At 38.8% G+C, this 15,291-nt stretch overlaps 2 protein-coding genes across 3 annotated transcripts in view; one reads left to right on the forward strand and one right to left on the reverse strand.

Moving 5' to 3' along the window:
- Window positions 1-10,340, forward strand: part of sctr (secretin receptor) — a 13,635-nt gene extending 3,295 nt beyond the window's left edge. The window contains exons 3-13 of one of the 2 annotated variants that reach the window (XM_057335668.1): window positions 90-185; window positions 556-665; window positions 874-986; window positions 1,715-1,847; window positions 3,184-3,337; window positions 4,368-4,428; window positions 5,864-5,933; window positions 9,201-9,292; window positions 9,707-9,845; window positions 9,948-9,989; window positions 10,186-10,340. In XM_057335668.1, the coding sequence (XP_057191651.1) occupies window positions 90-185; window positions 556-665; window positions 874-986; window positions 1,715-1,847; window positions 3,184-3,337; window positions 4,368-4,428; window positions 5,864-5,933; window positions 9,201-9,292; window positions 9,707-9,845; window positions 9,948-9,989; window positions 10,186-10,338 (1,163 nt within the window). In that variant the 3' untranslated portion in view covers window positions 10,339-10,340. The remainder of the gene's footprint in view (window positions 1-89; window positions 186-555; window positions 666-873; window positions 987-1,714; window positions 1,848-3,183; window positions 3,338-4,367; window positions 4,429-5,863; window positions 5,934-9,200; window positions 9,293-9,706; window positions 9,846-9,947; window positions 9,990-10,185) is intronic. The other variant, XM_057335669.1, reaches the window with a different exon arrangement.
- Window positions 10,341-10,353: 13 nt separating this feature from the next.
- On the reverse strand, window positions 10,354-15,204 carry tmem37 (transmembrane protein 37). The gene is made up of 2 exons (XM_057335670.1): window positions 13,868-15,204; window positions 10,354-13,375 (listed from the first exon to the last, which is right to left on the reverse strand). Exons 1-2 carry the CDS (start codon window positions 13,886-13,888, stop codon window positions 12,776-12,778), a joined length of 621 nt encoding a protein of 206 aa, XP_057191653.1. The 5' UTR covers window positions 13,889-15,204; the 3' UTR covers window positions 10,354-12,775.
- Between the last annotated feature and the right edge of the window lie 87 nt (window positions 15,205-15,291).

A 15,291-nucleotide genomic window follows, 5' to 3' on the forward strand; every position in this document is an offset into this window, starting at 1 on the left:
CTCTATCTCTATTCTGTTGTGTGACACACACATTCAATGATTTTCTCATAAATGATGCCTTTAATGATTCATTACTCTCCAAAAAACAGGTTGCAGTACATTATGGGATCATCTGAACTGTTGGCCTCGTGCTGAGGGGGGAGAGACTGTGTCGCGGCCATGCCCCAAATTCCTTAGGGTCAAAGGTCAGGCACACTCGGGTTACCTCAGTTAAATATATATACGTGTATGAAGAGTTTGGTTCCAAAATGAGATAACTGTTTTTAGAATTTTTCAAAAATCATGTTTTTTATTGTGCATTCCAATTAATTTCCAATAAAAAACTGCAGTTTGTTTTGATTTAAGCCATAATAACTCAACGTACAGCTAACTAACACAATGAAAGCATGATAAAATAATAAAAAACATGAATTTTATAGTTATCTCATTTTGGAACCAAACTCTTCATATATATAAATATATCACATTTCTGTAATATCTGTCATATCTTCTGCTGATAAATGCTTCAGTAACAGGTCTTATAGTTTTTTCCCGCTTTGTGTTTCTTGACTGTAGGAGTTGTATGGAGAAACTGCTCGGAGAGCGGCTGGTCAGAAACGTTTCCACCGTATGAAGTGTCCTGTGGTCACGCACTCAACGACAGCTTTCATTCTCCCAACGACTCGGTAACAGTCCAGTTTCATTTCTAAAACACTCAACAAACCTAAAACATCACATTACTGAAGGCGGAAAGCTTTTGTTTTTGTTTTAGCTTTTGTTAGCGACTTACGAATGAGAAACATCACAATTAAGAGCTTTGTCTTAGGTGTCAATGATAATAATATACAACAGTTATGTTAATGTATGTAAATATGAGCAAATGTCTGTGTTCAGCAGGTGCTGGTCTCACACGAGTATTTCTTTTATGTGAGGATCATGTATTCTGTTGGATACACCGTCTCTCTTGTGTCGCTCAGCATTGCTCTCACTGTGCTGTGTGTGTTCAGGTAAAAGATCACCTGTGTGTGTGTTTGTGTGTCTTTACATTCAGATATTACTGTCAGCAATATAAGAAAAACAGTCTTACACAAACTTTCAAACAACATGTTAAATGACAGTTCTTACACACAATTCAATCAATCGGTTTAAAGACCATTTTGTAAGACGTTAACAACACTGGTCCAAAATACTGATCCAACTGACAAAAAGAAACCAATTTACAATATAACAATTCTACAAAGCGTCCCTTATAATGTGTTAAATGAAAATGTGCTGAAACACGTGTGTAAGTGTTGGATTATTACTGTGGAGCGCATTGAGTTTTTCTGTTGAGAAACACGACTCTGTGGCTTGTTCTGTTATTGTTAACAATCATAAATCCTCTGAAAAAGTACTTCAAATTAAAATAACAGTAATTCTAAATGACAGCACGGGAGATGGAGAGTTTCCCCCCCAAATTTGTGTATAAACGTTGCTGTGCCTAAACCACAGCCCTGCTGCACTCCATGACATCAGCCTCAGAATTCAGATGTTCCTGTTCCAACTTTCATGTCACACTTAGTTTGTACAGCCTGACTTAGAGACAGTGCTAATACTATTTTTATAGCTTTATTTAAATGCACTTTTAAAAGGTTCATATTCCAGATTTAATAAAGAACATTTTATTTGCATACATTTGTTTTAAACTGTAAGGCCTCATCCCGTCTTTAAATCTTTCTTGTTCTTGAACCTCCAGGAAGCTGCACTGTACTCGTAATTTCATTCATATGCAACTTTTCACGTCCTTCATCCTACGAGCCATCTTCATCTTTATCCGAGATGCAGCGCTGCATTCGTCACAGGAGTATTATCACTGCAACTTCCATCCGGTAGACAAGCAAACGCACGTGCACACACATTCACAAACACACGTGCACACACACAAACAGAGACCCGTACCCTACGCCGAAGCGTAGCTTCAAGTCGTCATAGCGGTGAATTGGGAGACTACCACAATCATATTTTTTGCATTTTCATTTGCTCAAATAGCAAAAGAAAAACTCAGTTATAGTGTTTTCACTACTTTCAATATAATATAATGTAATAATATATATAATTATAGGTAATATAATGCAAAGTATAGTGTTAAAACATACATAAATTTTTTTTAATTCAAATATAAAAAACTTTGGAGGATTTACGATGCTGATGACCGTTGAATGCCTCATTGCAGGCTTGTGAAAAATGTCCAATGATCAACTTTGTTTAAAGTCCCAGTGAAATTAAAAATATTGCAGGGTTTATAGTAAATAGTTTATCAATGTGGGTCATTCTCTTTTTAAAATTCATGTGCTCTCATAATCTATAGTTAAAATCTGAAAATGCACTTCCGCCCTGTAATGACGATCCATCTCAAATGACGTAAGTTCAACTGTCAGTCTGCTGCCAGTTTCATATCAAAATGCAACAGCTGTTTTTACACATCAAATCAATTTGCAGTGAAAAACACAAGCCACACCCACTAATTTTCTCCTTTGAAATTCCTTTTCACTCGGAAATGAATATGGAAGTAAAAACGATCGCAACTTCCGATTCACGGGGACTTTAAAAATAAAAGTTAAATTGATTACAAAGATATAGAACTTTTCACAACAAGCATCTTAAATATACGTAGTCCGCAGTTGCTTCACTCGGTCAGCATTTCTTTCAAAAGGCACACGGGAAACAGTAGCTGTTTTAGAGACACCTGATGCCTTTTTAGCCCACATGCAATAGTCGGTAAATAATATTGATTACATCATTGACACATATATTAGGCAGAAATCGAGCAATTGTTTCTGACATTTTACGTGTTGGGGAGAAAATAGAGCAAGGGAAAAATCCAAGGGACTATGTTTACACTGTCAGTCCAAATGAGATTTTTGTGCATATCATATTTTAAAAACTCCAATGAAATGTGATTTTCATAAATCTGTTTTAGGCTGCATTCATATGTGGTTTAAAATCCTATTCAAATAGCATTTTTGGAAAACAGTTTCAGTCTGACTGCACACACTTTTTTTGCTCACTTCACATAAAATGTTAACGCAAGTTGCAGATACAAGATTGTTGTTGATGTGGCAGTGAAAACGAGAAGACCTACAGTATGTGTGACATTGTTCACTGATATCTACAAATATACAGCTAATGTCTCTGAGCTGATGTGTTTGTGATTTTTTTCCTCAGCCTGGGTGTAAAGTTGCTCTGTTCCTGTCCAATTACTGCATCCTGGCCAACTACAGCTGGCTGCTGGTGGAAGGACATTATCTTCACAGTCTCATAAACCTCTCTCTGCATTCACACAACAAACGCCTTCACTGCTACACACTGCTCGGCTGGGGTACGCTCATCTCTCTCTCTCTCTGACACACACACTATGTTTCACTCCATTGGTTGATGATGTAAGGAACTTTCTTGTGCTCATACCAGATTTTAAGCATGTAAAAATGATTTCACAGTGAATACTTATAAATTCATGATCGATTCATGATCAATTATTTTGGCCACAATAGCCCTGTACATCGGTTATTGTATTTTATTATGTAATTGTATCAACCCACGTTCCGACATTATTGAATTTTCTTCTTAAAAACTCAAAAGTGAACTTGTGTAATTTTAGGCCAAGATGTCAATCTGTTCCCTTTAGATCATTGATTGGTAAAATGATTCTTTGCTGTATGAGTTTACAGGTCAGAAGTGTTCACACACGGTTCTTTACTGTATACTGGATGAATGGAAGTGATTTAAAGAGAACATAACTAGGGATTTTTAAGGTCCTACATTGGTTTATGGAATGTCCAACAACACGTTTATAATACATAGAAGGTGTAAAAACACAATTATTTTGTAATGATAGGCAGTTATTTTTACCTCACTTCTTGACTGACTCTCAAATGATTCGTTCTGCAATTCATCTGTCTATCCCGTCCTTTCTGTCAGCCTAGTCTGATGTGATTGGTCAGATGGTTTAGTCTGCTGTGATTGGCCTACCGTGAATGAGGCTCACGAGCTACAGTGTTTGGGGGGAAGAGTGAAGTTTTCGCGGGCAGTCCTATATGTATTATGTAGCGACGTAAATCCGCGGCGGTTGGCGAATCAGACTAGGGACGACTCGTTTGCGTGATTCAGAGTCGACTCACTTTTTTCCAAGCCAATAACTTTGATATTCATTCACCTTCGGATTTACAACTTGGCAGACTGCTTGCTTTCAACCACGCCAACATTACACACGGCATGAAATGTCGTTTTCATGATCTCATGTTATGTACTCTTTAAAGTCTAGCAGTGTTACTGTCCTTTTAATGGATCTCTCCTTTAGTTCTCATCCTGCAAACAACACATCCAATAAAATCTTATTTTTATTCCTTCAGGGATCCCAATGCTGATTATTATTAGCTGGAGTTTGGCCAAATACCTGCATCAGGATGAAGGGTACAAACATTAAAAACACTCAATGCACTTTGTAGCTGTACTTCTCAGTTCATCAACATGGTCAACAAGATGATGTGTTATGTTTGTTATTTAAGCTATTTAAACTTTTATTCATGAGAACACACTTATTAAACTGTTATTTGGTTACATTTGCTTCATGTTATTGTAAAAAAAATAACTTTAGTAAGATATAATTCTATTATTTTACAATTATGAATACATTTAAAAATTATCTTTATTTAACTATTTAGATCCATTTGAATCTAATAATTATGTTTTATTTGTGTTGTAGATAATATAAATGGAATTTGAGAGTTTAAAAATGTAACACAAAACTTTAATTTAAAATTCAAATCTTTAAAATTGCTTACATTTGGACCGGTTGGTCATTTTTCCTACGCACCTATCTATTAACTACATGTGTGCGAGGTTGATTGTTCTTTAAAAATGTTTAAAAAATGTTATGTAATGATATAAGCTCGAAAACACATCTCATCAGTTATTATAATTAGAGTAGTTCACTTCAAAATTAGCTCCCACTGACTTTCCATTATAATTTTCATTCCTACTATGGAAAGTCAATGGGGGCTTATTTTAAAGTGAACTACTCCTTTAATGAAGAAAGCAAGTTATTAAAGTAAATTAAAACACAGAACGATTACAAATTTAATAACAACGTTGTTACATCACAAGCATGCCAGGGTTACACTCGACTCACACGTGGCGTCGGTGCCGAACTGAATTGTGGGGCCGTCGCGTCTCTGGTGTTGCTCGCAGCAGAAATTGAACGTTTTGCAACTTTTCAAGTGCCAACGCAGGCGTCAGCCAATCAGATGACCGTATGCAAATACCCTAGTGCAGACACTAGCCAACTGGACCGGAGAACAGAGGAGCATAAAAATTAATTTACGTATACACTTTTTAACAACAATTGCTAGCGCAACCAAACCGGCATTCGTTTCGTATCACAACTTGCTGTTAAAACAAAAGCCGCCTTTTTTGTGTTGCTGTGTAATGTGATTGGCCGTTGTCGATCGCATCCGTGCCAAGTGTCAGACATGCCCTCCATCAAGCCGACGCCCCTTGTGAATCGAGCGTCATGTAGAAAAGCTTCTATAGATGAACAGAAGAGCATCTATCCATCCAGCCGAACATGAACAGATATGTTTCGCCACATAAAACGTGTACTGTAGCCAATACAAAATACAAAACCAAGGCTATATATGAGTTGTAAATGTTTTCGAGTGATCTCTCAAGCGATACTTTAATTGTATGTATGGTGCTTCATTTTATGTCACTATTTTTGTAGAAATATTTTATGCAAATAGAACAAACTCCCATTTGTCTGTCTGTAACTGAAAGGCAGTGTGTGTAGTTCAGGAGTGATAAACATCATGTGTAAAAGTCAGAATGATGGAATATGTTGTGTTGTCAGGTGCTGGGAGACGAGAGATCATGGATGGATATGGTGGATACTTCGAGTTCCAGTCATCATTTTTATTACAGTAAGCAGACCGTCTGTATACTCACACATTACATACAGTATTCTCTCTGCTCTTCGCCTCCATACTTGATGTGAAATCATTTATTCCTCTCTTACTGCTCATGCATGTTCACTATATTTTGGAAGTCTGGTAATAGAAGTTCCCTTCCCATCACTCACTCGATGTTGTGTCGATAGGTCCTGTGCCACTGACCGTGATGAATGGGAGGTTTTACTCAATTGTACTCAAACCTGTAAAGCGTAGTAATAAACTTTCATACGAAAATGAAAGAAAATTAGATTTCTTTGAAAAAATCGTTGTACAAAACATGCATTCCTTTTAAAGATTTTTTGCCAGGAACACATTTTTAGGTAGTGATGAGTGACAGTGGTGCTGAACAGAGGGAGGGATGCACATTTTGGGCCGTGTCTTTGACTATGATACACAATCGCTTCTGTTTGCCTTCAGGGATCCAGCTGGATACAGAGAAATGCCAAACAAAGATTCAATAATAGATGTTTGTGTAGAAGGTCACAGGTGATTTAGTGAATTTGATGCTCGCTAGGGTTGGGATCGAAATTCGATTCACCTGAGTCACCTGACCTGACATAGCCATCTGCGAGGACCTTCCGCTCGAATACTAAAAGTCAGTTTACACGATGGACCGTGGAAAGCGCACTAAAGTGTGGCTGCATTTTGCGAAATCACAAAAAGACAAAGCTAAGTGTAATTCTTGTGACAAACTATTATGTTGCAAGACGGGTGTCACCAGCAATATGGCAAAGCATCTGCGGTGGGTTCATCGTATCGAATTACAAGAATGCACCGTGTTTGATGCGTTGCGCATCCCGAGTGCGCACACTTCATTAGCCGCCGATGACACTACAACGCCGGAGCCATGCGCACATCAATGTTACCTCATTTCTTTGCGCTATAAAATCATCCTACCTGTTTATTTTATACTGCTACGGGAATCTGATAGTGTATTTCCGTTGTTAAATCATTCTACATATTATTTAATACCTATAGTACAATTTGATAGGGTATGCGCAGTAAATTAATCCTATATGTTTATTTTAAGCTGGTAGGACTATCTGACAGGGTATTTTACATTGTTAAATCATCCTACCTGTTTATTTTGTCGATGTGGTTTAGATTAGATTAAGTTTTGCCCTGCGGTAGGAATATCTGACAGGGTAGGACAATTGGACAGAACACCGGCACATGATGCTACACGTGAGACCCCCTTCTCCCTCGCTTCAAAAGGAAGACACACACAGGACACTTTTTGTGTGTTCAGCTGTAACTAATGGCACAAAATAAATATTTTTGATCTTGCTTGACTTTTATTGCTTTTTCACCGCTTTGGAATCGAAACTAAGAATCGTTAGGAATCGGAATCGATAAGCAGAATCGAATTTGGAATTGGAATCGATCAATTTGAAACGATGCCCAACCCTAATTGCACGCTCTTCTGCTTTAGTGCACCCTGTATGGCACTCTTTGGTTGAACGTCAGATGATGGAACAGATTTGTGGTGCAGCAACTGTTTTTTGGACATCACTAATGCATTACTGCTTACACGATATATTCTGCTTGACATCATCGATTGTGAATCCAAAATAATTCTATAATAGAGATGATGCTTGCAGTTTTGGTTCTAAAGCTTGCTTCTGATCACAACTTAAAAAGTCACGCAATACTAGCACTTAGACACATTAAGAACACATAGCATAGTGCCATGAAGTCGAGGCCAGGAAGGCTTCCATTCCCGAGGTGCTGGTCCGTGCCTACCTGGTGGCCGGACCAGCTCCTCTCCCAGCTACCGTCAGGACTCCTCTCGTTCCGGTCTGGTGTCTGTCCCGGAGGACTGCATTGTGGGCACCCTCACCTTGGGGAACCCAACACCTCCCTCTCCGAGCTCGGCCGGTCCTGTCCCTCCTACCAGCCTCAGTGGCAGGCGTAGCAGAAGGGAGTCGTGGGACTCCCCGTCCAACTCTTCCAGCACGGAGCTATCTACACCCCCCATCGCTTCCCTGCAGCCGGCCACGCGTCCAGTGAGCCAGTAAAAGAGGAAGAAGCTGAGGAGGGGGGCAATGCCTCCGTTGCAGACAGTCCAGCCGGTGACCCAGCCAGCAGTCCAGCCGGCAATCCACCCTGTCCTGTCCAGCCTAGTCCTGTGCAGCCGTCACCCCAGCCGGTATCTCAGCCGGTGATTCTGCCATCGTCCGTGTCGGCAAGTCGGCCGGCGGTCCAGCCGAATTCAGCTCTCGAGGGCCCCCCCGGACTAAATCCCTCCACCGAGCCCCAACCCTTTTGGACTTCCCCCCATGGACTCTGTTGTTCCCCCACCCCCTCCCTTGTTTGTTATTTTTATTGTGTGACCCCAACCCTATGATTTTGTATTATTGTCTGCCCTTAACCTTTTTTGTCACTTTCCCAGTCTGTCTTGTCCTGTAGGTTGTGTGGAGAGAGGCATGTTATTGTTGGTTGACATAGCATGCGCTCTCTCCAGTCTAGTCTTTTTCCCCGCCTTCTCGTTTCCTCATTATTGATTGTTAATTATTTCATGCCCCGCACCTGTTCCCCTCTTGATTTGGTTCCCTTTATAATGCCCTTGTGTTTGCTGTCTTGTGCTGGTTGGTTTTGCGCGTAAGGAATGCATGCAACGTTTCAACATTTCTTGGACTGTGATATTTCGGTCAAGTCTAGCCCAGTCGGGTCCTAGTAGGTGTATGTTTATAGTTCGTGTCAAGTGTTGTTTTAGTTTTAGCCCAGTTTTCAGTTAGCCTGTGTTCTGTCGAGTTTTTGTTATCATTTTTCCTGTTACTGTCGTTTGCCCCCTCGTGGGTTTTTGTTTTGTGTTTTATTATATAATAAACTACTGTGTTCATCCGACTGCCTGCGCTTGGGTTCTGGCATCCTTTACCCCCACCCTGACACGTAGAGAAAGAGAGCGGTCTGGTTGTTGTTGAGGCCACTCATATTCGTTGTTGGCCGCTGATTCTCCACTGTTTTTAAAGTTAGGGTTCGGGCTATTTTAACGATGACACGATCGTTGGACCTGTAATGGTAATTGTGCAGCCCTATGTCGACATCTAGCTATTCCACTCCTCAGATATTTCCTGTGTACACGGGATCTGGTGCTTCAAAACCTCCAATAGTGCCATCATGTCATCCACACAACGTTGAGCGAGTGTCATAAAGGGAACGTTCTTGTTCATCGCAGAACTGAGGTTGCAGTCGTATCCAAGACGTTTTTGATGTCTGAAGGGAATTGTGTTTCAGGTAAACATGCTGTTTTTCCTGAGAATTATTCGGACATTAGTGGGGAAGCTGAAAGCTGCAGACATGCATGGAAATGAGTTGAATCATCACAGGTGAGTTTAAAGGTCCAGTGTTGGCCAGTAGCTAACTTCAAGTTTTCATATTTTCTATTTACTTCTTGAACCTTTTGCTCATATGCCACCAAACGACACATTGTGGTTTTTTTTAATTGCTTGCGCACTTAAAGTGACCCACTCGAACCATTCACTCATCCTCAGGCTGAGATTCATCATCCCTCCTCTGCAACTTTTAACCACATCTAAGATTTACATTTACATTTACACATTTAGCAGACGCTTTTATCCAAACGATGTACAGTGCATTCAAGATATAACATTTATTTTTTTTGTATCTTGTGTTCCCTGGGAATAGAACCCATAACCTTTTGCGCTGCTAATGCTATGCTCTACCATTGAGCCACAGGAATCAAGAGAGCATATAAACATTTTGTCAAAAACTTTGTGTAGGAAGCTGGCGAAATCTACATTCCTGCTGGTGTCTCTGTTTGGACTGCAGTATGTCCTCTTCGCCTTTTTCCCTGATAGAGTCAATGTCCTAACCTTTAAAATCTGGAACGTTATCGAGCTTGCATTAGCATCCACACAGGTAATAATAATATATACATTTGCACACTAACAGATTTCAAACCTGATCAAATCATGCACTGTTGTCATTGGGTTCTGCTTCATGTTGTGTTTGCTGTTACAGGGCTTTATTGTGGCACTGCTGTACTGTTTTTTAAATGGGGAGGTCAGTACATCTATTTGGTTTCAAAATGATTACGTGTACAGTTTCAAATGTTAGGTTTCCACACACAAACACGTTTTCTCATGATCGCAATCTGCTCTGTGAAAAACAAAACAGCTTTAATGAGTTAATATGGTTAAACAGGGTAATAGTACTAATGGGTTATTGGTAGATCTTAACCGTGATTGAATCATGGCAGGTACAGTATGAAGTTCAAAGACGATGGAGGCGGTGGCGGATGAAGCAGCGTTTCCATGGTGATCCCAGAGTGCATCACAACTCCTTGAGTCACAGCGGCCTGCCACTGACACAGGTGTCCTTGCTCACACGTCAAAACACACACACAACCTAGACACAACCCAACAACAACCAACACACACCCTAACACTCCACAACTATTATGACAAACCAACGGCTAGCATAAGCAGAGATGTGCAAAACAAATCAAATCCGAGAAATATTTAGATATGCAAGAAACTATTAAGTTGTTCATTTGAAAAACATTTGTTTGAGAAAGCTTAGCCTTCCTGCTCCCTCTGACAGACCAATAGTGAGAATAAACTAACTGAGGCTATGGCTATATTGCCTTGTTTTGCTCTCAGTGTTATTAAGGGTTTATAATTCTGTCATTGCACACGGCTGTGCTGTTTCATGTCATCTTGCTGCTGATGTTAGAGATTTCTATTTAGCACTGTTGTTGTAAGCAGGGGCCTCGTTTATAAAACGTGCGCACGCACAGATTTGATCGTAAAGCGTGCGTACGCAAAAATCCACGGCAACGTTCATATTTATAAAAACGGTCTTTGACGTGGAAAAGTGCTTAGCGGCACGTCAGGGTCTGACAGACCTACGCACCTTTACTTGTCCGAGTGCTGCAGGTTTTTGGAAAATAAGTCATTCTTTCCGCTCATATAGGATTGGGACGTTGACAGGAACTCTTTCATATATCAATGACATTAATAATACATCATTAAAAGGTGGAGATCTGAAACTGTTCAGCTGCACACAATTTAACGATCATTTGTGATGTATAGATTTCACATCTGAAATGTTTTCAGATTTGATGTTTTCTGTGCGTACATTCGTTCTTATGAATCACACGTATGCACTTCGAGAAATGATCGTAAAATCAAATTTAGGACGGTTTCTACGCAACACTTTATAAATGAGGCTCCTGGTGTTTGTCGCCCTTAAGAGCGTCTATGTGTTCTACATTACAGTAAATAAAACAATATTATCAACAGTAAAAAGCACAAAATGTGATTGTAATATTTGTGTTCTTTCATGGCTATGTGTAAGTAGCCTATATATGTGATAGTAATAACGCAGTACTTGATTCACTTATTAATATGTGTAAAACTGTGAGTTGTGTAATCCATAAAAATAAATGGTATAAACAAGATATTTCTCCACACCAAATGACATCAATTATGACAGAAATAAAAGGTATGTTTTTATGAAATTAATGTTAGTGTAGGAGAAAGCTTTATTAAATTACTTGTAAAGATGTCTTTTGTTAGTCATCATGTTTATTTTACAGATCAGGGTTCGTATTCACAAAACACGGTAAGGCTAAAAGGAGCTGCTAAATGACTGATTTTGACTGCAGTATTTCACTCAAGCATTATTTAAATGAAGCAAACTGTTATTTTAATATACAATAGCTCATTCTACAATCTTTTATTTAGGAGAACTCTTATGTTTACGTGATCAAATTTGTGAATACAGCACTGTAAAACTTTGCTGTAGTTTTTGCAGCAGGTTTGCCAGTAACTTACTGTAGATTTAATTACTGCTTAATATACTTTCCTATTAGTACTGTTTTCAATTACTTTAATCAAAATAAAAACACTTTGACTTTTGAGATTCAAAATGAGCAAGAAGAGACTGGCATTAGCACAACAACACTGCAAAAAATGACATTCTTCCTAGGTATGTTTTGTCTTGTTTTCTAGTAAAAATATTTAAAACTTCTTAAATTACGATACATTTACATAACAAGAAAAGTGACCAAAGATATTTAGTCTTGTTTTATGAAAGAAAATAAATAAAATAGTTAAGTTTACACTTAAAACTAAATTAAATCTACAGTAAGTTACAGGCAAACCTGCTGCCAAATTACTTTTCTGTTCCTTAGTCAAATTTGCTTTAAACATAAAACTTCTACTGCTGTTTAGGTGGTAGATCAAATGTTTTGTGAATACGGACCCAGAAGTCTTCTTCCTCAAGCCCTCTGTAATGACATTTCAGCAGTGTCGAAGTAACTACATTAACTGAAAATAAAAATGAAATGATAGGATGAGACATATTCTTGTAAATGATTTCTTGCCAACAGAATGCCCAAAAAATACAGATATATCATGTAAATAGCCAGAAACAAATCTCTACAAGAAATATTCAGAGGTTGGATATAATTATGCACAGAAAGGTTAGTTGAGAATGTCATCGTCTCATGTTAACATGTATAATGTTTAAATCTTGTGGCTATACTTTAACATTGTTACTTGTTGTTTTGGTCTATGCACACTTCCATTGTTTGTGCCATACAGTGTAATCACAATTCTTGCTTTTTATTTGAAATCCGAGGACAGATTATATTATGTATGATAGTGGAATTGGTTCCAAACATTTTATGAAGTATAACTCGTATTCATCTCAATCTGAGAAACTTTTAAAATCACTACTCAACTAACGCAGATGCTGTTGAACACGTTTCTTGAACACAAAACCAGAAGGAGCTCCTGCAGGTGGTTTTAAAATGAGTTGATTGTGGTGGTGGTGGCAGAGCTCTACACTTTGTCAGGTTTGCCAGTAAAGGTCAGCGGTGGAATATTCTGGATGTGCCGTGCCGCCATCCCATTGAGGAAGAAGAGGAACGTGGCAGTAAACTGGCACCAGAACGTCAGAGTGAAGCCAAGGAGTGTGGCGTACGCCCCTAACAACAGTCCAAACGTTGCCAGCCCACCGCCAGCCATTACGCCCGCCAGCAGCACCAGTCTCGCCCCGAGGTCCCAGCGGCGACTGGAGTCACGCCCTTCGCTTGCCCGTGACATCACCAGCAACTCCAGTCCGAATATGGCACTGACCACGGCCAGAGTAATGACAGAACGACACAGCACCAACCCTGCGCCCAGCCCGTCCACCCCGGCCTCTTCCAGATGAGTAGTGCAGTTAGACGACACTTTAAAGGCAGAAACAGAGCTGTGCTGCTCCTCCAGAGAACAGAAGTACCACAGACCAAACATGTGACGGCCGGCAAGCAGCCAGTGACCGTCACACACGGCGACAGACGACAGGACGACTGACAGAGATGTACACAAGATTATAAGACTGCGGCAAAACACGTCCAGAAAAAGAGGAGCAGACTTCACCTGTGGATCACATCCCACCTGGACAGACACACAGAGAGACACACACCAGACATGGATGATATCCGTCTGTCCTGCACTGTGAGATCAACACCTAATGTTTAACCTTTAATACTAACCCACATGAAAACGAATAAAGTCCTAGATATGCTGAACCTTATTATAATGAATATGAAAGTAAACTACAATATTTACAGCAATTTAAAAATTCATCATACTTAAAACTACAGAATAGCTACGTTTGTATATAGTCCTCCTACAGTTATTATGTTGTAGCATAATTCCTATAATATACTTACATTTGTTACACTTTAGTTTATAATACTTTAGCATACTTATTTTTGAATGTGGACACGTATTTCAATACTACAACAACTCCCTGTAAACAACAGCCACAAACAGTAAACAAACCTATTTTATAGTCACTGAGTGGAATACAGATTCATTTTAAGAGAAGAGACTCTCACGTCTTTTCTCACGCGGACGTGTAAACAAAATCTTAAGAGGTATTACCCTGACTTTAATAGCCGTCATGTTGAGAAGCGACACAGCGAACAGAGCCGAAGACTCGACACGGACCTCAGTCGAAAGTACAGTAGAGAATCATTGGAGTGTAACATTAACTGACGTCAGATCAGTTGACGAACACAAACCCGCGCGTCACGGAGCTCTCCAGCAACGTTACTCTCATCACTTCACTCTCCGCGAAAGTTTCATTAATTCCGTGTTTTTTGTTTTAAAGGTGTAGTAACCATGTTTTATGGGGCATTGATTACTATTGACAAAAGCGCAAGCAATTGTGATTTTTTGTAAGCGTTATTCCTTAAAATGATAACTTAGACATTTTTAATAACAACGAGCCACATGAAAAAAAGTCTTGTAGTATATTTGTTATACTCCAGTAGTAAACCTTAGCAAACGATAAACAGTTCAAATCTGTAGCAGCTTTATTTCTATTGACTACATAGGGTTAGGAAATAGTTTGTTTTTTCATTCCAATTGTAAGTTATTTCAATTTTTGGTGCTAACGTAGGCAATTCTTTCAAATTACATTTTGAAAAAGCATTAGTTTAATCTCTCTTTGTTTGATTTGTGCTGCAGCTAAATATTATTATAATCAGGCCTACACACATTTTTGTAAACCATTTGTGACCCATATGAGAAACCCAGCTCAAGTCATTTTGTGATTTACTATTTTCTACATGAATTCATCCTTCATTAAGAACAGTCTGTAAAAATATAAGTACAAAATATAAGAATCTTTAATATTGAGTAATGTCAAAGATCGAAAGATCAACCTTTGGTTAATTCTAAAGCTTTAACCTGGATCGACTGGGTCACGTTCAATTAATTTTTATTTGTAAACCAGTCAAAATAGCTAGTTTTTTACTTCTAAGAAAAGATCAAATTAATAAAAATTATATGTAAACTAGATCACTCTTGCATCATCTAACTAATACTGTATATAGATTATAAGAGTTTTGAGGATGAAATGTTTGTTCATGAAGGCAGACGCTTTATCTTGAGTTTCTCTGCACAGATTATCAGCATTATTGGCTGAAAGTCTCTTGATTATCAGACTGACCTGAAATACAAAACACTCAAAGAACTTTGATCAGGGATCATAAAACATGGCAATAACAGATAACTAAAATTCCAATTGTTTAAATTAAAATCTATCCTAGATGTTTTTATACTGTAGATTCCTCAGCCCTTTTAATTTATATATATATATATATATATACAGCTCTCAGTACTCGTGTGTTAATATATGATTACCTCTTGATACACTCGTCAGCACAGTGAATTTCTCACGTACTGGCAACCTTTACAATCCACGCATCTTTCATCTTCTACCGATCACACATTCTGAACATAACACATGACTATATTTTACAGATGATCTTCTAAACACAATGTTTGATTCACACCATAAA

Source organism: Triplophysa rosa, linkage group LG6 (genome assembly GCF_024868665.1).
Source record: "Triplophysa rosa linkage group LG6, Trosa_1v2, whole genome shotgun sequence".
Classification (NCBI taxonomy): Eukaryota; Metazoa; Chordata; class Actinopteri; order Cypriniformes; family Nemacheilidae; genus Triplophysa; species Triplophysa rosa.

Bases quoted from the DNA above. Each gene is read 5' to 3' on its own strand.
- tmem37 (XM_057335670.1), bottom strand. From the start codon at position 13,888: ATGACGGCTATTAAAGTCAGG. The intron at 13,376-13,867 runs GTAATACCTCTT...GTGTCTGTCCAG, and splicing joins TGACGGCTATTAAAGTCAGG to GTGGGATGTGATCCACAGGT.